The 23,993-nt window shown below is 41.8% G+C and overlaps 2 protein-coding genes across 7 annotated transcripts in view; one reads left to right on the forward strand and one right to left on the reverse strand.

The window, feature by feature from the left end:
- On the reverse strand, positions 1-20,051 carry gdap1l1 (ganglioside induced differentiation associated protein 1-like 1). 5 transcript variants are annotated; one of them, XM_023835146.1, is made up of 7 exons: positions 20,034-20,051; positions 17,119-17,300; positions 10,910-11,102; positions 6,798-6,971; positions 4,623-4,717; positions 2,579-2,693; positions 1-1,476 (listed from the first exon to the last, which is right to left on the reverse strand). In XM_023835146.1, the coding sequence occupies exons 2-7, from the start codon at positions 17,296-17,298 to the stop codon at positions 1,133-1,135; spliced, it is 1,101 nt and encodes a 366-aa protein (XP_023690914.1). In that variant the 5' UTR covers positions 17,299-17,300; positions 20,034-20,051; the 3' UTR covers positions 1-1,132. The 5 variants fall into 5 exon arrangements, with proteins under 5 accessions (XP_023690914.1, XP_023690913.1, XP_023690918.1 ...); XM_023835145.2 differs by lacking the exon at positions 20,034-20,051 and adding an exon at positions 18,489-18,710; XM_023835150.1 differs by lacking the exon at positions 20,034-20,051 and adding an exon at positions 14,740-14,804 and having other exon boundaries at positions 17,119-17,260.
- The window catches only part of jph2 (junctophilin 2), a 26,825-nt gene continuing 21,291 nt past the window's right edge, over positions 18,460-23,993 (forward strand). The window contains exons 1-2 of one of the 2 annotated variants that reach the window (XM_023835144.2): positions 18,460-20,014; positions 22,558-23,371. In XM_023835144.2, coding sequence (XP_023690912.2) covers positions 19,636-20,014; positions 22,558-23,371 — 1,193 coding nt within the window. In that variant the 5' untranslated portion in view covers positions 18,460-19,635. The remainder of the gene's footprint in view (positions 20,015-22,557; positions 23,372-23,993) is intronic. The other variant, XM_023835143.2, reaches the window with a different exon arrangement.

Below are 23,993 nucleotides of genomic sequence, written 5' to 3' on the forward strand. Positions count from 1 at the left end.
TCAGCTTTAATGTTTTATTTATTTATTTTTTTGATGGCAACTGCACAAATTAAGGCTTATGAACAAACATCATAAAAAGCACTCAAAATAAATATTTATTAATATAAAAATAAAAAATACAAATAAAAAAAACATTAGGAGATACGTACAACAAATAGACTTTCCATTCTTTGAGTTTTGTGTAATCCTTGAAAATCAGACCTGAATTTGCTGATTAAGGTTTTTAAAGGGGCTTAGGTTAATGGACTGGGTTTGAAAAACAACATATTTCTAGATACGACAGCTTTAATTGTCATTAGGACTCGATTTTACAATAAATGCTCATTTTAAGTACTTCCCTTCTTTTGGGAATGAAACAAATGATTGAAAATAACATGATGTATGCAAAGTATGGTTATAACGATAGACAGAACTATGACTCATTGAGACGGAATAACATTACAGTATGTACTTTTTACTGTTTCTGATGCCCATGTGGGCTTTATATTTCATTTCTCATACAGAATGCTCTGTTAAAATAAATAAACAGTGTACTTTTAGAGGTGAGACCAGTGGAAAGGTAGCACAGGAACATCTGTATATACGAACCATCATTTATGATTGGCAGTCCTCTGGCAGTTGGAAACGTATCGCTAAAAGATCAGTCATTAACTCCAAAAATACTTAGAGAAGAAACATTTCAGGGCAAAGGGAAAACAATTGATATATTTGATGTAAGGATATTACTCAACTAGTGATATGTTTTCATGCTTAAAGACCAGACCTGTTTAGGCAAATAAATGATGTCGCTTTTAGGTTTGGTGTCCGAAACGCTAAAACAGATGTTTCTCCACAGCAATCGTGTAGTAAGATTCCAGTAGAGATCGTAAGATCTAATTCTTTCTTCCAAAAGAACTAAACGGTTGACCCTGAAGGAAACCCACCAATTAAAACAAAAAGGCATTTAATCACCAGAAAATGTGCTGTTAAGAATTCCTCGCTATGGAATGTTCATATTTTCTCTCGTTATTCAGGTAAATAAGAGTGTCTTTATATATGTTGTTTTTCTTCACATTTCGCTGCTGTAAAACATGAGTACAGAAAAGTTGGAACATCACACAGTTACATAGACAGTGAGAACAGCGGGAGGTATCTATATGTATTTCTTTTTCAAATACCAGTAGGCAAAATAGCCCATTCCACCCAGGGAACCCATTAAGAAGGAGGCACCGAAAAATGAGGGTGGCTTTTTCTTGACCATGCGGAAAGCGTTGGGCAGCACCGCGGAGAGGAGCGTGGTGTGAATGTCACCCAGGACCTTACGGAAGGCGTAGCGCTTCTGCACCCTCTCAAAGAAGGACTGAAGGTTTGGTCGGCTGCCATCCTCCCAATATTTCCGCGAGAGTCCCAGGAACTTGAGCCTGTGTAACGTGGCTCCTAGACATATGTCAGCCAGGGTAAAATTGGGTCCGCAAAGCCAGAGCTCACACTTCTGACCTGTCGTGTCAAAGGAAGCAGAAAAGAGTAGTCGCGTTAATAAGCTTTACAACAACAGCAGTTCAAGTACTGGTTTCCGTTTATTGACCAAAAAAGAAAAATTATTGTGGTTCTTTGGACAGCAAATATCTCAGGCCTCAATTCTGAGGACTGCTGGTTTTGGCGTAGGGTCTACCGACTCAAATGTTAAAGTCAACTGGATGAAAGTTTCTCCTAAACATCTAAATCAGGGGTGCTCACACTTTTTCAGCTTGCGAGCTACTTATAAATGACCAAGTGAAAATGATCTACCTACTATAAAAATGCAAAACATATATTTATTTATAAATATATTGAGTATTCTTTATTATTATTAATTTCCCTTTGGGATAAATAAAGTATTTTTGAATTGAACTGGGATTTTAGTTCCTTCACCTTTCTCAGCTCGCTTTTCAGAGGGAAATTAATGTCGTAGTTTTTATGAACAGTCCGAAAATGCCGCACCACATTTCCTTTCTTCGGAACAGCAATGGTAGACTGACAGATGAGGCAAATGCACTTTGAATATGACATGGTGAAATAAAAAAGTCCTCCTCCCATTCCGTATGGAAGTGGTAGGTTTTTGGCTTCTTGGTCCAGCTCCTCCATTCATTATTATACCCTTTCATAAGTTTAGTAGAAATAAACTGGAGGCTGACTAGGCGACTCGGTCGCTTGCTGGAGTTTTGCAGCAGCTGGCACGGTTGAACGCATTGTCCATCCTCTATTTTTTTTATGCCATGCGATCTACCCACATTACCTTTGCGATCAACCAGTAGATCGTGATCGACGTATTGGGCACCCCTGATCTAAATGTTCTATGCAACATACACAGATATACACTAATACATCACTGAAAATGCACTGTTAATTTTAATTAGGCTTTAATTCGGGTTTAATCAGGGTTTTATAAGCTCTTTACCAGAGTCTGACCCAGAGGTCCTGTCCCCAAAGAGCAAGTCTGAGGGGACAGTGGCAAGGAAGAACTCTCAGAGAGAGGAAGAAACCTTGGGAGGAACCAGACTCAGAGGAGAAGCCCATCCTCATCTATCAGAACATGACCATAGACAGTAATGGGTTCAACCTTGATATTCCAGTTTTCTTTTCTCTAGTTCCGCCTCGACTTGATCCAGCACCATGGCCAGTTCACTGAGGATCTTCTTCAGGTAATTTACGTTGTCGTGATCCAGGATTTTTGCCTATGAGCATAAAGGTGACATATCAGTAGGGCGACGCTGTCAGCCTGCCAGCCCACCAAAGTGCTAAGTCACAATCTCAGCATTTTCACTCCAAAGATTCTTAGGAGAAGGAGGTTCACTTCAAATCAAGTCAACAACCGAGGGAAGAAACGGCTTTATTACAGCTCTGTTGTGTGAAATGACACTATTTTATGTTGTTATACAAAAGATATATAGCAATACTGGACAAGCCCTGACAAAGGCAGTTACACTAAGTCATTGCTGTTGGCTTCTTGTCAGGTTGACATAATGCCAGTTCTAGTCAAGTTCGGGCTTCTCTATAATCCAGCAGGGTTCAGAAGAAGCACGATTATGCCTTTTTATAAATGGATAAAACCCAGTCCCACGCAAAGTTCGTTAACGATCGCAGCTGAACCATCACGGAGCTGAGTCACAGATTCACTGAAACTCAACACCCATTGACATTTTGCTAGGCACCAACCTGAGCGTGTATCTGCAGGCTCTGTGTCCTGAAGGGCGTGGGGGGCCTAGTGTCAGAAAGCCCTACTAGCAGGGAGCAAGCAGATATTTGAGCCGGGAGAGGGAGCCAGTGCTCAGAACAGCAATGCGGCAGACTATGGGGTGGTTTTGTCTGTCTGGGGCGTGTCCTTGAGGACGAGGGCAAACGCAAGACTTTCTGTCCCCCCTTCACCTGACGTCCATTTCCTCGGGATTCAGCCAACAGCTGAAGGAATCCAGGATTCTCTGTGTCCCTGTGGGTTTAACCTCGCGGGAGGCCGTGCCGCTTTGAGCCATTCTCTCCCTGGAGCCTTGTCCCATTGGGTCTGTGCTCCAGCTCCGTCTTTGATTTCTGTTTGTTTCAGATCTATTCATATTCAAGTTCCGCCCAACATTAGGCATCAATTTTATGTTCCTTTTTTTGGCGTGATATGTAGCTCAGTGGGATCTAGGCCAGCATCTGGAAGGTTGTAGGTTCGAATCCCATGGCTGGCAAAGCAATTATTTTACTGTTGGGCCCCTGGGTAACGCCCTTAATCTTCACATCACTTCACACTAGTACTGCTTATTTCACCAAGAAAACTGTATAAAGGGACAAAACTGTATATCAGATAAAAGCAAAATGTTGATCTCAATGTTCATAAAAGGTGCTTAAACCAATAGCTCAGCTGAAGAGAAAAATGGTGACATTCCATGCAGGATAAAACTACCCCATAATTTTCAAATTGTTAAGAAGACCACATTCTTCCTCCATTCAGCTTTGCAATTGACAGATACAAAAGGCCACAATATAATTATAATAAAAATTCAAACTTCTGTTTTATGGGTTTTTACAGGTAGATATATTCAGTTCATAGTATTGACAGATCATCCCAAATTTAGCATTTCATCTTTTTAGCGTGACTTTGATATAGGGCACATTGTCAAGGCAGTGGGTTCCGATTTTACCCTCTGTCCTCCTGCATTGTGTTCATAGTCTATTCTTGACTGGCCAGTTAGTGATGGGAGAAATGAGCCTTCACGCAGTGGGTGAACTGTCAATAATTGCCTGCTTTAACCCAGTGGGAGACAATGACTGATGGGAACTGAGTTAAAAATGGCAGTGACTGATAGCACAAGAAAATCCCACTCAGGTTTCAAAGCCTTGGTCCCAATATTTCATCCGGCTGCTTGCTCTGGTCAGGGTCACAGCAGAGCCGAGAGCCTATCCCAGGCAACACAGAGCAGAAGCTAGGGGTACTTCCTGGACAGGATGCCAGCCCATCACTGGGCACATTCACGCGCCCCAACCTCACACACTACAGACAAGTTAGAGATGCTGCCTCACCTCTGCGTGTTTTTGGACAGTGGGAGGAAACACACGCAACTTCCTCTTAATTTTGTACAATTTAAGGTGATGCTCCCTATAACACCTCTGAAGGCTTTCCTCACCATGAGTTTCTTCTGCTTGGACAGGTAGGGTTCTGTGATCTGGGGCTCCTCGTGGTCAAGCTTCATCAGCTCAGAGGCAGCATTGGCCAGGTGTCCTGCAGAGGGACATACCCAGGGTGTGACCTTAGCTCAGAAGCAGCCGTAACCATGGTTCCCCAGAAGGACACACCCATGTTAGCTCAGAAGCAATGGTTCATCCCAATGGCCTGGGCAGGGGCACAGGAAGTAATTATACCTCAGAGGTAGCATTAGCCACAGCTAATTTGTTTTATTTGTACTTTTGTAAGGTTTTAACCTAAGCTATAGATGAGGGCTATGGCGTGCTAATGGCTATCTAAGATAATGATGATGTGGGTGTTGCTGACCCGCTACTCTGCAGCAACAAGGGCAGCATTGTCAATCAATTAAGCAACAATTACCCAACTGGGGGATGGCCAATTTACTACCTGTGACTCAATTTCCAAACCGCAGGTCTCTGCCAAAAGTAAGCTGCTAAGATCAAGGTGTGCTTCAGCAGGCATCGTCGATAAACATATTTCCCTGTGTTTGTGTTTGAAAACATAGTTGCTCTTGTTTTGTCAGTTTCCTGTATAACAAACCCTGCCACTGGCTGCCTTTTCCTCCTGATATCTGAAGTGGGCCCAAACACACAGATGTCACAGAAATGTTGTTTCCTTTTCCATTGTTAGTACACTTTGAATTCCACTTTGAATTGAGTTTTTTAGTACGTGTGTTAATTTTAATTTACTTTTGCTTTGGTAATTTCAGCTTCGCCTACCTAAAAACAGTAGCTAGTGTGAGACTTGGTCTGTGGCAAGTAGGGGTGTAAAGATATCGTTTGCCCAGAGTTCGGTATGTATCGCGATTTGGTATATTACCGAACCGTTCGGTGCGCCATCTGCTGTTGTATAATGACATATAATTTCTAACCTTCAAAAATAAAATGACCCCATTTTTTAAATGTATTTTTTTGGGGGGAAAAAACACTCTCATATTCACACCAGTACGTAAAGGACAATTACAGGCATATCCTAATACTGGGGTATCACACCGCACAGTTCAATGATACACCGTGCATCAACCGGGTAAGGAAACATGTTGCTACCAAACTAAATATATGGCTGTTTGTAAAAATGAAATGTTGATTGTTTAATTAAAGGGTGATGTGTTGCTTTTTCTTAAATATAAGGATACCAAAACATTACCGTTACCACGGCCCCAAAACCACGATACATACTGAACCGTGGGCAAACAGTATCGTTACACCCCTATCAGCAAGAAGAAATCAACAAACCTGCAATCTTTGAATATTCTATGCTTTATGTTTCAGTTGTGCTTTGTGAAATTTAACCACACTTTTGGCAATGTGATATCTTTGACTAGACATACCACACTATCAGCCTGAGCTAGAAATCTTGGTTTCATCAATTTGTTCTGTACTGGCAATTGAATTTATATGTTACAAGGCTAAACCTGTGCTTAAGGCTGAATGAAATTGATTTTTGTGTCTAGGGTTATCTGGCAGTAGTGAGTGTGGATAATTTAGGGCCCATTCATAGTGCAAAAGTTAACACTAATACCAACCATTTCAAGTTTGCCCAAAAACTATTAAAAGTTAACAAAAACTGTTTACACCCATTAAATTGCTCAGGTGCCCCCCAAAGTCGGCAAAATTTCATACACATGGGCTCTTCCCTTGATCTACTGAAGCCAAAGCCATTACATTATAGAACAGCAAGATGCAAAATTTAATTTAATCTAGTGTAAGTGCTCATGTGTTCTGGATAGCATAATGCTTTGGGCCCATGCATTACATACTCAGTCATTGTATTTTGCTGCGTAGAGTGCAAATTCTGGGAATCTTCATTTAGGATACAGTTGACAATATCCACACACACAAAGAAACTGGTCTCACCCACACTAGGATTATTAAATTTAATCATTTGAATTATCTTTTATAACTTTGGCTGAGATTACACCTGCATTACAACTGGGTGTTTATTGCAGATAATTTCAAGATGTTTATTTATCCAAACCAGTTGTAGGTTTACTTTTAATGACTGTGTGGTAATAAAGGCTCACTTTCAGCCCTGTCTGGCCTTCCCTATCCACACCACCTCACTGCAGCTGAGAACGGTCTCCATCGCTAGAAAGTTGGACTCTGGTATCACTTACTACGTATTTCAGCAGTGGCGTACTTTGGGATCATGGAGTCGGTGGTGAGCTCAGGGTGCAGGATACAGCCGTGTGTGTAGGCGTCCATGGGAAGGCCGTCCAGCAGCTCCCGGTACTGCAGCACACGCGCGTGAATTGGGCTTCCAGAGTCTGGGATCAGCTGGGTCACGTTGTCTGGAAGGCCATGGGCGACACACACACACACACACACACACACACAAACAAATAAGAGTTGGCATTAAATCTACAGGACTGTGCAAAAGTCTTAAGCCAGAGGTGCCAAACTCCAGTCCTGGGGGGCCGCAGCCCTGTGTAGCTTAGTTCTTTCCCTGTTCCACCACAAATGATTCAGCTCAACAGCTGTGTGGTAATTAGCACAAGGAGTTGAATCAGGTGTGTTAAACGAGGGGAAACCCAAAAATGTGCAGGGCTCCGGCCCCCCAGGACTGGAGTCTGACACCTGCGTCTTAGGCACAGAAAATGACGTTTAAATTGATACTGGTGGGGAAATTGTCTTTACACCTCCCTCAATTTTGTAGAGTAAGCTGTCTGCGAAAGGCAGCCACCTGTTGGGATGCCCTGCCCAGTAACTTTTTGGAGAACAGAAGAAATAGTTGTTTTTTTATTGTGTTACTGTTAATTTGCATATGATCTCATGTGAAATTGTTTGATATACAAATATACAATTACCTCCCAGATAAATAGCCTTAATCATTTTCTTTGACTGCCTAAGATTTTTGACAGTACTGCACATTAATGTGCACTGAAAAATGATAGCTTCTACTCATTGAAGAGACTGTCACCTAATGACCTAGACTGGCTACTATGTGTAGGGAGAATACCAGTCATATTCACTGCTCCAGCTGTTACTCTTTTGAGCACAATGCAAATATGCCTTCACTTTGCCAAGAAAGACGGCCATGCTGGGAGCACAGAGAGTAGGTGTTCTGTTCTCGAGGCCGTCCTCTGGCAGCTGAGCAGACTGCCGATTCATCAGCCTGGACCCAGCAGAACCCAGAGAGAGTGCTGAAATCGGAGGACAGTGCGAAGGACAGCATGCACCTCTGGGGATAGCCTGGTATTGCTCTTAGAATTGTCCTTATCAGACTCATCTTATATCTCTTAGGTTGGTGACTTTAAGGACGGGCCACATCCCCTTTAAGACAGTGATGGATTAGATCAAACAGAAGGGGCATGTTTTTGTAAGACTTGCTTTGGGCGGGATTGTGAACAGAATTAAATTATGTATGGATGGGAGGGAGGAAGGAAGGAGGACTTTACTTGGAGTCTCGGGTGGGGGCAGCTTTAACAAAACCGACAGGCAGAAACAAAAACAAAGGAAAGTAGTTTCAGAACTGGCACTGGACATCAGGGTCAGAGGGATGGTCTATACAAGGGTATTGAAATGTGGCATTTGGTCCAAAAAAGAATTTGGAATGCAGCACTGGTGGACTGAATAACCTAACTTTACCCAACCCACTTCAGGATGTCGATGGCGTCCCTGGCTTAGATGTGCTTTTAGAGGTACATTTAGCAGTCAACAGATGTGATTTTATTTATTTAGCAGGCACTTTTATCCAAAGCAATGTACAATTGCAAAGGCAGGGTCAGGCAGTCCCTGGAGCAATTGGGGGTTAAGTGAGATCACTCTGCCTGAGGTCTGAAGCAGCAATCTTCCAATCACAGGCATGGAATCCTAAAGCAGCAATCTTCCAATCACAGGCATGGAATCCTAAAGCAGCAATCTTCCAATCACAGGCATGGAATCCTAAAGCAGCAATCTTCCAATCACAGGCATGGAATCCTAAAGCAGCAATCTTCCAATCACAGGCATGGAATCGTAAAGCAGCAATCTTCCAATCACAGGCATGAAATCCTAAAGCAGCAATCTTCCAATCACAGGCATGAAATCCTAAAGCAGCAATCTTCCAATCACAGGCATGGAATCCTAAAGCAGCAATCTTCCAATCACAGGCATGAAATCCTAAAGCAGCAATCTTCCAATCACAGGCATGAAATCCTAAAGCAGCAATCTTCCAATCACAGGCATGGAATCCTAAAGCAGCAATCTTCCAATCACAGGCATGGAATCCTAAAGCAGCAATCTTCCAATCACAGGCATGGAATCCTAAAGCAGCAATCTTCCAATCACAGGCATGGAATCCTAAAGCAGCAATCTTCCAATCACAGGCATGGAATCCTAAAGCAGCAATCTTCCAATCACAGGCATGGAATCCTAAAGCAGCAATCTTCCAATCACAGGCATGGAATACTAAAGCAGCAATCTTCCAATCACAGGCATGGAATCCTAAAGCAGCAATCTTCCAATCACAGGCATGGAATCCTAAAGCAGCAATCTTCCAGTCACAGGCATGGAATCCTGTGCCGCTGAACCACATGCCACCCTGTTCTCTAACTAACACCATCGTTAGCTAAATCATAGTTGGACCAACTCTTCCTGTGATATATTTTGCAGCTGGAGACCATCAGCTCCAGACTATGAGACGTCCTCATGCAGCTCATGTTCTGTTTATAGATCTGTGATTCTTCCCAACTCAAGACATGCTATCAACAGTAACTCCATACCAGCATGGGTGGAACCAAAAATGGTGAACAAAAAAAACAAAACACACCTCATTAACAAGTTACCACAGACTCCTAGGGCTGACCGTGGGTAGGCCTACATTTCTGCACCATATGAATAATTTCCCTGAAAAGTGTAACTGCTTGAAACAATGACCACCTTGACTTTTAGCAACAAGGACTGAAAAATTAAGTTAACAGTACAGTCCAGAGCAAAACATTTATTTGTAAAACCTGACACCTCATAGTCATATGCTGCTCCATTGATTTGACCTCGATAATATGATTTGTGGCCTGACCAATATCTGCCATCAGCTAACAGCTAGCTGCTACACAGAACAGTACGTTTCCACCAACTACATGGAACATCTTCTACGCTATGCACCCTATCTCTGTGGCACCAACACTAATTTAACACCCAGTGGGCAGGTGAGAAAATGGGAGGAAGCTCTGCAGGAGACTTCAAGGAGCACCATGCATTGGACCTCTTATTTCCCGCTCATTTCCCCTGGGGTGTCACTAATTAATGTGGTTGTAAATTTGTATGTCCATTACGGTTTATAATGGGGCGCTCTCAGAACAAACAATAGATTATACTAACATTGGCTGTAATACTGGAGATAAATTAATAGAATGTGATTAAGAAACAGGTACACAGACAATAAGGCTCTTCAATCATTAAGTACTAAAAGGACCTACAGAATGCCCCACCAGTGAAAGGTCAGTAAATGCTGAACATTTATGTATTAAAATGACCTGTAAATTGAAGGACAGAACGAAAAAATGCAGGAAAAAAACAATGAAGATTTGGGATGGAAAAAACAAGATTTCTAATTTAGTAATAAAATCAATAAAAGACTATACAGTATGAATGAGAAAATATTCACAGTAACCCCTTCAGAATCTCAAATTTGCAGTGTGAGTTATTCATGAGTTAGCCATGTACAATTAATTTTGGAGCTCATCGAAAGACAATGTGTAAGCCAAAAACAAAATGAAAATGATTTGGATGACATAAAATCGTATAATATTTAAATATTAATGATATGTCATATTTGTTAGTGTAAGTGCATCCTATATCTTTAATATTAAAAGTCTTGGCTTGGATACTCTACGCATCTCTGTCTAGGCATATCTCTGTGACCATGGAATCTCGCATTTCTCACATTAACTTTAAAACTTTTCAGTGCCGGTAATTTTGCATTTTTAATAATGGGTCCAAAACGTAGTGCTCCCAATGCATACAGGAGTAACTTTATACATGCGAGGCATAAATTGGATGGTTTGTATATTACATAGAAAGGTCTAGATAGGAAATGACAGAAATTTTTGACATGCAAAGTGTACAGTACTGTACTCTGTTTAGAAATTGGTAATAAATAGACTTTTATGTTAGCGTTCAGGCTAGCAGACTGTTATTGGTTGAGGTTGGGGGGGGGGCAAGTATTATTCATGAATTTTCACATTCAGTGGTATCTTCTGCCCTAACCGTCGGAAATGTGAGGGGATTACTGTGTTTTGTGTTATACCTCCTACAAAGTTCTTCTCCAAATATTCGATGATGTGGTTGTAGTCGCTGACGATGGTGTCTCCGTGGATGAAGACGGGCACTTCCTCGCCAAGGTTGAGTCTCATGAACCAGGGCTCCTTGTGTTCCGTTAGCGGCAGGCTGACGTCACGTTCCTCGCACAGGAGACCCTTCTCGTTAATGACGAGCCGCACCTGCAACCCAGGATGCAGTGACATCACTGTCCATGCTGTCCGTCACCTGGGCACCCGCCCTTCTGCTCCACAGACACTCCTCTCTGCATTTACAGACCACATCCTAAGCTTTACTACTATCTACTGGTTATCCATAAGTGCAGGTAACGTCGATCAATCCATCCATTTTCTGTAACTACTCGTCCTATTCAGGGTCGTAGGCGGTCTGGAGCCTATCCCATAGGCTACGGATGCAAGGCAGGGAACAAACCAGGATCGGGTGCAGGGCACATTCACGCACGACTCACACACACACACACACACACACACACCTATCAGCAATTTTGTAATTTCAATTCACCTTAGCAAATTTTTGGACTGTGGGGGAAACCAGAGTACAGAGATGATACAGAGAAAACATAGAAACTCCACACACATGGAGCCATAACGGAGACTCAAACCCGGGTGACTCAAACCCAACAGTGCTAACCACTGCACCGCTGCTCCACCAAGCCGCCCTGCCTGCAGGTAACAGTTAAAGAAACATAAACACAGAACTATTGCACAGAATACTGGAAGTCTAGTTCAGAACTACACAGGTATCGTTAAAGTAATAAGCAGCTTATGTTGGCTCACGATTGTTGCTGGAAGCATCGAAAACAACACTGTCCTACAAAAGTAAAATACAGCTATGCGGAGAGAAATTGAGAAAAATATGTGCTGTCTTGCTGTTCTTGTGGTTTTCATAGGTGCTGAAATTTTCACACTGGTTTTTTCAAACGTGTGCATAACTGAACTAAGATATTTTATCACAAGATGAAACAAGGCCTAAGAGACCCAATTTTGGTCATAACTGAATACTGATAAAATATGCAGTTACAGTGTTTTGCTTTTGTATGGCAGAGCTGATATACTGTATGCTGTTAGAAAAACACATAGTTTCAGGTCTTTTTAACACTCAGCAAAATCATACTGGCTTAATGAAAATTTATGTTTACAATGTTTAAGTTTTTTTAAGAGCTAACAGTTTTAAAAAGTACACCCTGCAATGCACTCCAGTGTGTGACTGAAAATCAGGATCATGCCGAGGTAATCAGCAAAGACTGATTAAGGAAATAAATTAAGTACTGCAATAAAAATAATATCATTATAACATATAACGTAATATCATGGAAGTAAAGAAAAATCTTGAGGAAAAATAGGCAAGGTAAACTACTGTGTGCATTTCCTATAGACAAACAACATTTTTAGATCTGAAATAATGTAAATGTGTATTTGAAACATTTTAGTGACTAAGAATAATTCAATCCCAGATAACAAAACTAAAAAGTTCTCCTCTTTTTGGGATTTCAACCTGATAATGGCATTAACTATAAATGAGGGCACATTAGCAAGCAAATGCTGAATGAACAACTTATTCAGCAATAAAACACCAGAAAGTGCAAGACTGCAATATTGGAGATCAGCAGGACAAAATAACACCTACCTTCTATGATTCATATTTTTATTTTCAACTGATTTTTTTAGTCGACTGAACAGTGAACACCCCCCAATTTTGTTCGTTAATACCTTTCATAAGGTTTGAGAGAAAAAGTGAAGAACTCTCAAATTCTACAATGAATTCACATAATGCTTAAAAATCAATACTGCACAATGAACTCAAACATAAACATGCATTTCCAAACACGCCTCAGATATAAGAAGCCATATTACCCTGCCAGTGCAAGACATCAAGCACAAGAATATTTTGTGCATATACTATCCCTGATGCCACTGGATAAGCAATCGATGAAATTGTGCTGAGATGTGAAGTCTGATCCACGTCTCAATGCGGGGTCAGAACACAATGTAAATTTCCACTATGATTTAAAAGTGTATCATATGCAAAAAAACACAACACATTTTGACATGATAGATAATTGCTTTAGTAAAATGTTCTGGGTCAAACTACTATAATAATATTATGACTAGGGAGTCAAAGCAATACAACAGCAATACCTTTAGTCTGATCTGACATCCTCATTCTCAACTCTGATGGATCATACTAGCTTTCCCTGTTATGAAATGTGCTACTCATATTGAAGAAAATTAATAACCTACTTACAACCTGATACCACAACCACAAAAACAAACTCCCCACTTCCATTCTCTCTATATGCAATCTAGGCCACAATAAATCCATAACAAAAAGACAACAGATGCTTGCAAGCTCATCAATAATAAGTAGAAAAGCTGTCAAAAGCCTAATTTTACTAATGGACCAGGGAAGGCAGCACCTGTAACAATGACAGTTAGTTGCATGAGAGAGTTTCCCGAAACTTTAAAATTTCAAATGCTTTCCTTAAGTAATCTAAAGAAAAAAAAGTTGAATTTTGTTAGTTTTGTACAGGAAGGTCTATGAATGTAGTCATTGTATGAAGTGGGCTGGTACTCACTGGTATGCAGTACTGGCGGATACCGGCACCTGGTACTCAATAACAATGGGAGCACTGGTACCTGATACTGAATAACAAAGGGAGTACCAACAACAACAACAACAACAAATTTATTTTTGTATAGCGCATTATCACAACATTACATTGTCCCAAAGTGCTTTACAGCATCCCCACCCAAAGCCCCCAGTGAGTAAGCCATAGGCGACAGTGGCAAGGAAAAACTCCCCAGAAGGAAGAAACCTTGGGAGGGACCGGCAGCTGGTACTCAGTAACAAGGGGAGTACTGGTACCTGATACTGAATAACAAAGGGAGTACCGGCAGCTGGTACTCAGTAACAAGGGGAGTACAGGCACCTGGTATTGAATAACGGGGAGTACCAGTCTATTTTTCCCCCACTTCAAGTACTGAATGTAGCTTCCCTGAAACCAATTCAACTATCCATTGAAACAAACTCTCTGATTGTGTTGGCCCCTTACTAATGCAATATGTTGTCATCTCCGGTGGATGTGCCTTCCTCTTAATCAAAGAAGAAACAGGAACTTAGCACCATGATTCATATCATGATGCTAAGCCAGAAGTAGTGAAGGTGGACTATCGGTTATCAATAAGGAGGTCTTTAGCATTAGCCTAATATGGGACAATTTCCCCAGGTTCCTGCTCTTTTGGGAAGTTTGACGTTGAGGTTTAATTACAAACACAAAACTGGTTGCATTCTAGATCAGCATGCCAAAAAACAGATTACTTAAGCAAGTTTGTGACCATAAGCACAGCAACCCCAGTGTTCTTCTGTTCCATCAGCAATGAGAAAATGCTCCTTCCATCTCTACTTTCACATTGTCACACTGTTTAGCAATAATGTACTATGCCTCTGCTTTCCATTTCACTTCCCACTTGAGGCCATCTGGCTCTACGCTCACAGACCATTGACAGTACCCAGACATCTGGTCTGCAACAATATCTAGAGAAAGGATTTATGAGGAAACCCAACACAGTATACTAATCTGCATCAGTTCCTCTCCAAGTTCTACCTCCAGACAATAGATCACCCAACCATAATGCTAAACAGCCAGTCACTGTCATTTCCATGATGCAGAGGTTTCAGCCAGGACACTCCACGTTGGTCCTTCTATTTTCCTTCTGTCCAACAGTGATGACAGATGCCCACTGAGACTCCCTCCATGTGCTCAGTTAGCAACAACAAATCCTTTCTGTACCTCCTTACCTCCTTTCTAGATGCTATGGTAGAGGTATGCTGTGACAGTTTGCACCTTCTGATTCCTGCTGGACCTTGAAAAAAAACACACTGCTGACGTGAAGCTCTCATACAGAGACTAGAATCATGGATGAAAAATGGCAGTCAGGCTTTCATTACTGTCACCAAAAATCATATAAACAAAATCAACATCACAAATCATTCTTAAAACTATGCTAATACCATTTTTGATATGAAATACAATTTTGAGGCTATTCCTGTTTGACCAATACATGGTCAACCAAAACATGAAAATATACAAAGGCTGGCAGCAAAAAGATCAGAGGAGGCTCTACAGATCACACGTCACTGGAGAGATCAAGCTCAAGCCTGTCCAATCATTCACTGACAGTAAGCCGAAGTTGCTGTGATTAGGCTTCTTAGTAGCTCAAGTTTGCTGTTAGTTTTGTGCGGAAGTCAATTCGGATCATAGGAGATCTTAAAGCTATCTGCGATAACAAAACAGAACAGAATAGAACAGAATAGAATTGTGACAAGAATGAATTAATCACTAGTATAGAAGTACAGTGCATACACGCTTTATTGAGTGATTTCTCAATGCTGTCAGCTCTTACCCTGAGGTTGCAAAGTTGCATGGTAAATGCATATTTGAAGTTATACAAATTTACAAATTGATATGTTCTGAAATTTCTATTGCAAAGCTTTTTGTACTCAAAATACATTAAGCAGCTTATCCTAAGAAATATTTTGAATAGACATTATTTATCAGACCCCATATCTGTACTGGATAAATGGTTGGTAGATGGATGGATTGTTTAGAGAGAGATGGGGGGGGGGCTTATCCTCTTCAGATTTCTAATCATCTGCTGTTTATGAATCTTTAGTTGCATGTATGACAAACCTCTAGTCTAGACAATGGTGAGACTGTCACAAATCAGCCATGAAACACACCTAGTAAATAAAAGGAAAAAACCTATTTGTAATCCCTCAAAATGATGTAGCCTGATACGACACCAAGCGCGAGCAGCACAAGATGAATTTCACTGAATTTCCACTCATTAAAGATACTTTGGTTCCATTTTATATTTGAGGATTTTCAAATATGATGCCAGCAACACCAGCCATGAAACACATATGTGCTATTGACGGAATCACAAAAATCTGATAATTTATATGACACTCAAAGGCAAGGCCACCTGCTTCTTTTACAGTCTGCAACAGGTCTGAGATCTGTGAGCTTTTCTGAGCATTGAGCTTAAGGATTGCAGAAATTCAGAAATGTCTACATCTGGGTGATAACTGCTTCCCAGAACTCCTGGGTCTTATGAATGGTCACGCAGAGCTTAATTTGCAAAGCTTGGATCTTGTGAACTAAATGTGCCAATGAGATAAGTTCTGCAGAGAGGGTTGGAATCATGTCAAAGTGATTCTCAAGAAATCCAATCATTACATTCACTGGGCTGGTGAGTGACCACAGCTCAGATCAGCAGATAGCGTGGCCTCTGGTTTTTGGCCAGTAGCCACTGACTCCTGAAACGCAGGCCCAGATCAACAGAGAACCACACCAAACTGAATCAAACTGAAAAGCTCTCGGCTGTCGTTAAAAGCTACTTTTCAATCATTGTTGAAAAGGAACATTTGCATAATCACTGAACAAACATTTTGCAATGACCCTGATGGCTTGTAGACATGAGTCTGCTTTTTTTCTGCCAAAGTGCATTAAAAACATCATAAAAAAAAAAATCAGTTGAAACATACAGAGGTCGACTGCACTGTCCTCAACGTTTACAAACCAAGGCTCTGTGCGAGATATGCAAAGTTTAAGGAATGCAACCTGAAAGTCTTTATGTACATGATTACATACACATTTCACATACCTAATTCTTCAGCGGCTGCTTACCTTTTGAATATTATGCGAGACTGATACATGTTGCGGTAGCTTGGCATCAAAATCAAGCTTCCAAAAATCAATTAAATGAGATGCAACCGACGTCTTTTTCCACCAAGATCGCCTGTCTGTAATGAACTGTTTACCTGTGCCATATTTTGGTGCAAATGTAAGATGGAGTTTCCTCGGGGATTATAACGATCAGGCACACGGGAGTATGATGCACCTTGTGTACGCTGAATCATCGGTTCGAGGTATTGCTGATAGTAGATCACGATACAGGTCTGGACTGAGGCAGTAACTGGATATTTTTACACCTCAAAGGAAATAATGCATAACGGTGCATTTCTTTCCCAGAGCCTGCAGAAAATTATAAGCTTAAAACACATGATGTAAAATGACAGGTAATGTTAAAACAATTGCCTTATCCATTAAGAAAGAAAAGGAAAATGCAAAAAATACAAGATCCACCTTTTAAGCAATTACCGTTCTTTTTTTACCTTCTGGGAGCTGAAAGACTGCGTCCAGTGGTACAAAACAAGCCTGTCTTTGGAGAAGGGTTTGGGCTCTATAGCAGGTTCTTGGCTTTCCTCGCCGTCTGCGATTTTTTCCTCCTCGTCCATAGCCGATATGGGCCACCAGCTACAGTTGGTGGGGGTAACGTTGTTGGAAGACGCCATGACTGAGGGTTTTGTGCGTGTGGGAGAGTGTGTAAACGATTGAGAAACAGGGAGCGGAAGAGAGAGGGAGCGGGGATGGAGAAAGAGAGAGAGCGAGAGAGAGAGACGGTTTCAGCACCACGAACAGAGCATCATCGATTTAGCATCCCTACAGCGAAGCTAAGGCAGGCTGCCCAAGCGCAGGTTTAATTGCAGCAGATATAAGGAAAACGCAAAAAAAACACCACACAAACGATGCATAAAAACAAGATGCGTGTGCGTATGTGTGTGTCAGTATTACATCACGGCAGAAAACATGCGCCGTGGAGGCTGTGCCATGACTGAGACGTCCAAGTGGAAGAGCAAGGTCAAAACCATCTGAGTTATCACAACAACGATGCAAAAAGATGTATTCCTACACTTCATATCGGCAAAAAAGCTGAAATGGGTTTTACGATCGTTACATACAATGTATATCTGTATGCAGATGGTTTATATAGCTTAATATACATTCGACAGGTGAACAAATTGGTTGGATTCTCACCATGGCTGGGTCGCAGTGCTAGATAAAATACTTACGTACAATGCATTCTGGCTTACAAGGATAACGACATAACCGCAACAACAGATTGTAATGATTATTAACAGTGGTAGGCATAGGCAAGTAGAAGTGGTAGTCAAAGTATAATAATAGGTAGCACGTATACTGATTAATACTGAACGGGAATGCTGTTGCACTCAACCATTGTTGATTTTCTATACTGCAGTTACTTTGCAAACAACAATAAAGTAGTAATCGCACTAGTTGTTTGGTAGTTATTGGTTGTGCTAATGTTACTATATGTCGCATGTATCTGATGGGCTGACAAGCTGTAATTCGTCCGTAAAGACAACAGATGGCGCCACTAAATTATTAAAAAGCAGGTGTGAAATCAAACATTTTATTAATAAAAAAGCCTGTTACAACTGTAGCATTGTTGTTAAATACTGCACAGTTTAGCAAACTGAGGACTTTATAAGCATCAAAGACTTTTTTGTTATGTGTTATGACACAGTATTTTACAGTTATTGCATAATAAAACGTTTAGTTATTGCTATATGGAGAGTCCTAGTGCACATGCGATAGATCATTATTATTATTCAAATTATAACTGACAGAAGGGATGCTTTGGCTCCTAAACTGGGATTGACGTTTTCAGACTTTTTTTTACCTGCATGTAGACCTTGAAGGTGCCAAATAGTTTTGCTTTACAACCTCACGGAACAATTTAAGTATAGATTTCCTCCGCAGTCACACCAATAACGCAATTTCGCCTAAACTAAAATTAAGTAGCAAGTTTTCAGCTTTGGCAGCTCTATATTCGGTTGTTTTCTTCAGGTGGATTGTTTTTCTTAGAGCGACTGGTAACGGTTTTTTATTCTTTGTAATCGGCTTTATTTAATTCAATTTAACGGTTTAAACAGAAAAAATACATACTTAAAGCATTTGTATTTTGTTGTCAGTTTAGTGTGTCACTGGGTGAAAATGTTGTCCTTTGACTTAAACTAACGTTGATCGGAGCCAGTCGCTTCCGTGAATAAGATTAATGTTTAGCGCGTTAAACTTGGGGAGATGAGCGCGTCCTAACGGTCTGCAAATGGACTCACATCCACGCCCAGCCCTGCTGTGACAAATGCTCTGGCCGGGCTTTTAAAAGTACCGTGTTGCGGAGTAAGGATTGGGTTGTATTTTTGGAACAGTGTGCGGATCTGATAGCCTTGTTGGGGCCGTTATAACGTTTCCAATAGCCTTTGCGGGAGAGTGAGGGAGACAGAGGCAGGGTGAGGGGAGACGGGGCGCGGGGACTGGGGCTCCGGCAGAGCCCTGCTTAATTCCACCAAAACAAACAAACAAAAAGAGACCTGACAGCTCGACTGAAGAACATACCAGAAATATAATTAGGCAAAAAAAAAAAATGTTAATTTTCTATTAGAAATCAAAATCGATTCAGCTTTACAGAGCCAGTTACACTGTCGCCGTCAATCTGCAATATACTGGAAGAAGTTTGAAACTTTCGCAGCCGAACGGATTAAAAGGGGAGTTTGGAAACAAGCGTGGATTCGCGGGGATAAACGGCGAGTTTTGCTTTTAAGTTAGTCCGTATTAGACGATCTCGAGGGAAAATAGTCGGTATTTAATTAAATAGTATGTACAAAAAATAACCTGGGTTTACATTGTAGTAACTACAAAAGAAACTTATTACATCTTTATTAAATATCAGACGGGCTTACTTATGACAAATTGTCGAAATTTGCGCTTATGAGGAAGTTTATTACAGAGGTCAAATTAGTTGTTTGGTCCAACTACGTTGAGCAAGAATGAGTGGAGGTCGCTTTGAGTTTGATGATGGCGGAGCCTACTGTGGTGGCTGGGAGGGGGGCAAAGCCCACGGACACGGCATCTGTACGGGACCCAAGGGCCAAGGGGAGTTCTCCGGCTCCTGGAATTACGGGTTTGAAGTAGTTGGAGTCTATACCTGGCCTAGTGGAAACACGTACGAAGGGTATTGGTCTCAGGGCAAAAGGCATGGTCTTGGTTTGGAGACGAAGGGACGTTGGGTTTACAAAGGCGAGTGGACCCATGGATTCAAAGGCAGGTACGGCACACGGCTCAGCCAGGGCAGCGGTGCCAAATACGAAGGGACGTGGAACAACGGCATTCAGGACGGCTATGGCACTGAGACATATGCCGATGGAGGTAAGCGGAGGTATCTTACCTTCAATCAAAACCGCTCACTTTGTCAGACGACGGAAACTTGTATTTAGTCGACGTTCTTACTGGCATTTTATTTTCTGAGCATTTTATATTTTAAAGTTCATTTATATTACACGATCTTCAGATACTGGATTATTGCCCTTGTAGACGTAATTTGTTGGCGAATACCACTATTTTCTTTCCTAAGAGCTACTCAGTTTTCAAACATGGAGCTTGAAATAGAGTGAAATGTGTCACTGATTCATATTCCTGAAATAAAACTACAACTCAATCATGTTGACACATCTGAGTTGTTGGTTGGCTGTATTGCGGTATTGACTAAGAACCTCTGGATTGCGGTTTGAATCTCTCCTCTGATTTTTGTGGTTTTCTCTGGGTTCTCTTGTTGACTGCAACAGTTTAAAGGTGCACAGTTAAACTACTCGCCTGTAATATATACAGGGTTTATACTTGCTCTGTACTGCCTGGGATAGACTACAGTCCCCTGGAACCCAGTCCAGGAAAAGTACCTGGAAAATGTATGGATGACAAAATTGAAAACTCACACCCCATATTCTTACTCCTGTTAATGCTTACAAAGAACTAGCGAAATTAAAAGAAAAATACATGCAGTAAAGTTTTAATTCTGTTTTTAGGTGAAATTGTTTCCCAGTGGAAACTAGGTGCAATCTTCAGTGGATTATCATGTATGAAGAATAGCATACATGAAACCTGGATAATATATAGATGTGTTAAAATCTTAAATTTTAACCTATATGATAGACACCCCCAGTAATAATTAATCAGGGTAGAATAACTAGGTATCACCAAAATGCAGTAAGGATTTGGCATTCTCAGAAATAAAGCGTCTTTCAGGATAATTCAGCGTCTCTGTCGTTTCAGCTGCCAGTGAGGTGAATCTCAGTAGATATGGCCAAATAAGTGCTTCAAAGGCCAGCGTTAGGAAAGCCCTTGGAGACATCTGCTCCTATCACCCATTTGTTTGCTTCCAGCAGGAATATAATAATATGGATATAGGCAGCAGAAGGTCAGACGTGTTGCCAAGGACCACACAGCGATAGCCGTATTGAATTTTGAGCGGGGGTGTTGTTTTTTTTTAATCAGACACGTGCAATGAATCAGACAACACCAGAATCGCACATGTATTTTGACTCTAGGATGGGGGGGGGTCTTTTGTTTGGTAATCTGTAATGACTCTTCAGATTTTCTTGCAGCGATTTTTCCCTTAGTCAGTGAGCCAATGAAGAGATTCACAACAGCAATAGTGATGTGCCTTTAGATGATGCTTCTCTTTTTATAGCTCTCTGAAATCATAAAGCCCTGCATTTTTATCTGTATCAGTTGTTTTATTTTCACTTGATAGGTTTGGAAGTGTCGGATAGGGTGTGTATTGTCCATATGCCCAGTGGTGCCTCTTAGGGGTTCCCTTGGTTGACTCATCATATCTGTGACTGTGTGTAGATTGAGGTGATCATATAACAACAACGCAAGCCGTGTGCTTTTGGTCTGTCTATCACTAGGGAGTGACAGGACTTGGACATGTGCCCATCTAGGTAGTAACCAGGTCCACCAGCTTGGGATGTGAAATAGTAAAATTTATTTGTGCCAAAGGTTTTAAATAGTTTGTGTTGCTCTGAACTGCTATGATCTATAACCACTGAAAAATAATCCCAAATGGTCTGGATCCTGCACACTTTAATACTGGTTTTAAATAAGAAATTGATTTACACTGGGATCTCATTTCTGTTTGAGGTAAATTATCAGCAGGCAGACGCTTGAGCCCCAGAGGACTGGATGAGTTCCTCACCCCTGGGTGGGTGCGTGGGATGACGAGATTACATAAATTTACATGTGGTGAAAGCAAAGGAAAAAAACTATAATGGTTGATAATCTCCCTCCAAACCTCATAAATATACTATAGCCTGGGCTGATGGCAAAATCATTTTGCTAGATCCCTGAGCATGTGATTCACTTAAATATTTTATGTGGTTGGTGCTATTTCTCACTATTAGGTCAAGCAGTAGAATACTCCCTCTATTTTTGCTAATTTGGTCAAATACACAGATAAAACAGGTCACACCAAGTGTCAATAACAACACTCTGCCATGATGCGGCATTTAAATACCTCTTATTAAGGATGTTTTTGATCTCAGTGGCCACTAGCAGGACTCTGCAACAACCCACCGGGCAATACAAGCTAAGCTAGCAACCATGAAAATGAGATACCAATATTCAGGAATGTTCTTGATACATTTATCAAAAAATTCTTTTGTCTTATTAACTTTGAACATTTCTCTCTAAGATGTGAGCCATTTGATTTATATTTGATTGTTTAAAATAGTAATGCAGTCTCTTCTGTGGAAATGTTCTTTACATAGTTATTTTAAAAGACTGTATTTCAAGTTATGAGCCATATATTTGATATTAACGGTGGAGTCCCTATACTTTGAGACTTTCTAAATTGTACAAATAAATCACACCAGTTTGTTCTCACTCTAGACAACCACCTACATCTGTCTCCATAGGCACCTACCAAGGCCAGTTCACAGGCGGCATGCGACACGGCTACGGCGTCCGGCAAAGCGTGCCGTACGGCATGGCTGCAGTGGTGCGCTCCCCCCTGCGCACCTCCCTCACCTCCCTGCGCAGTGAGCACAGTAACGGCACCCTGCTGCAGCAGGACGTCCCCGTCATCACTACGACCAACGCTGCCGGCCAGGAGACGCCGCTCAAGGCCCCGGCCGCAGGTGGTCCCTCCCGTGGGGGGTTCGCCCTGACTCTGCACGTGGACCCAGACGTGGCCAAGCCCAAGAAGAAGGGCCTGTTTCGCCGAGGGTCTCTGCTGGGCAAGCTGACCAAGTCGGAGTCTCGTACCTCTCTCTCCAGTCAGAAGAGCCGGCTCAGCTTTTTGCGGAGTGACTCTGCCCTCAGCTCCGCTGCCAGCGACGCCAACTCGACCATCAGCCTGGGCGACGAGAGCGAAGCAGCTGAGAACTTTCCACCCCTAGAGCCTGACATCGATGCCACCACCACCGAGGTCTACATGGGCGAATGGAAGAACGACAAGCGTTCCGGCTATGGCGTCAGCGAGCGATCCAGCGGTCTCAAGTACGAGGGCGAGTGGCTGGACAACCAGCGGCATGGCTACGGATGCACCACCTTTCCCGAGGGTGGGAAGGAAGAGGGCAAGTACATGAACAACATGCTGGTGAAGGCCATGAAGAAGAGAGTCATTCAGATCAAGGGCACCAAGATCAGGCAGAAGGTGGAGCGCAGCGTGGAAGGAGCTCACCGAGCGGCCGCCATCGCCAAGCAGAAGGCTGAAATCGCCGCATCCAGGTAAGTGTGTACTTGTTGGCCAAATAGGTCAGTCTTACTTGTGCTGAGGATGTTGATCCTGTTCTTTAAATACACACTTGATGTCCGCTGTAATCATAAGCTTTGCTGGCATGGTAAGGTTGCTGAATGGCCGTCACGCTACCCTGAACCTGCCCCGCAGGTCTCACACAAGTCTAACTGAGCCAATTTTGTAAACCACACAGGAGAAAAAAATATTTTCAGGGCCAAACAAAAGCTAAGCGAATTTGAGGTGTTTTATGGAGTGTCACAGAGTCTGGCTTTGCATCAGAACCCTTTGCGTTGGTGTCCACCTGGGGATCTGTGCCAGTGAGACCACTGGAACTAAGGGGCCGATCCACATTTTTTCAGTTCCTGTCCGAATCCGAGCTGTTTTTACTTCAATATTTATATATATACATATGCCAAAAAATCTTTAATTGGGCTATTAGAAACATACATAACGTACTGTTCCACCTCGTTTGAACATTTTGTTTAAGCATTTTTGAGGCATTTGCAGTTCAATTTGAATATCCTCCAGCGCAGTATACTGTACACAAGTGGCGAATGCTTACAACGCAGCACAATTTTTATCCCACTGGCAACAGTATCACTTACACTTAAT

The sequence above is a fragment of the Paramormyrops kingsleyae genome, chromosome 6 (genome assembly GCF_048594095.1).
Source record: "Paramormyrops kingsleyae isolate MSU_618 chromosome 6, PKINGS_0.4, whole genome shotgun sequence".
Lineage (NCBI taxonomy): Eukaryota > Metazoa > Chordata > Actinopteri > Osteoglossiformes > Mormyridae > Paramormyrops > Paramormyrops kingsleyae.

What these genes read in the sequence shown, in the direction of transcription:
- gdap1l1 (XM_023835146.1), bottom strand. Translation starts at nt 17,298, where the DNA reads ATGGCGTCTTCCAACAACGTTACCCCCACCAACTGTAGCTGGTGGCCC. An exon ending in CCAAGCAGAAGAAACTCATG is followed by an intron (nt 2,694 to 4,622) that starts GTGAGGAAAGCC and finishes TTATGCTCATAG; the next exon opens with GCAAAAATCCTGGATCACGA. An exon ending in AAGAAAACTGGAATATCAAG is followed by an intron (nt 1,477 to 2,578) that starts GTTGAACCCATT and finishes TTGACACGACAG; the next exon opens with GTCAGAAGTGTGAGCTCTGG.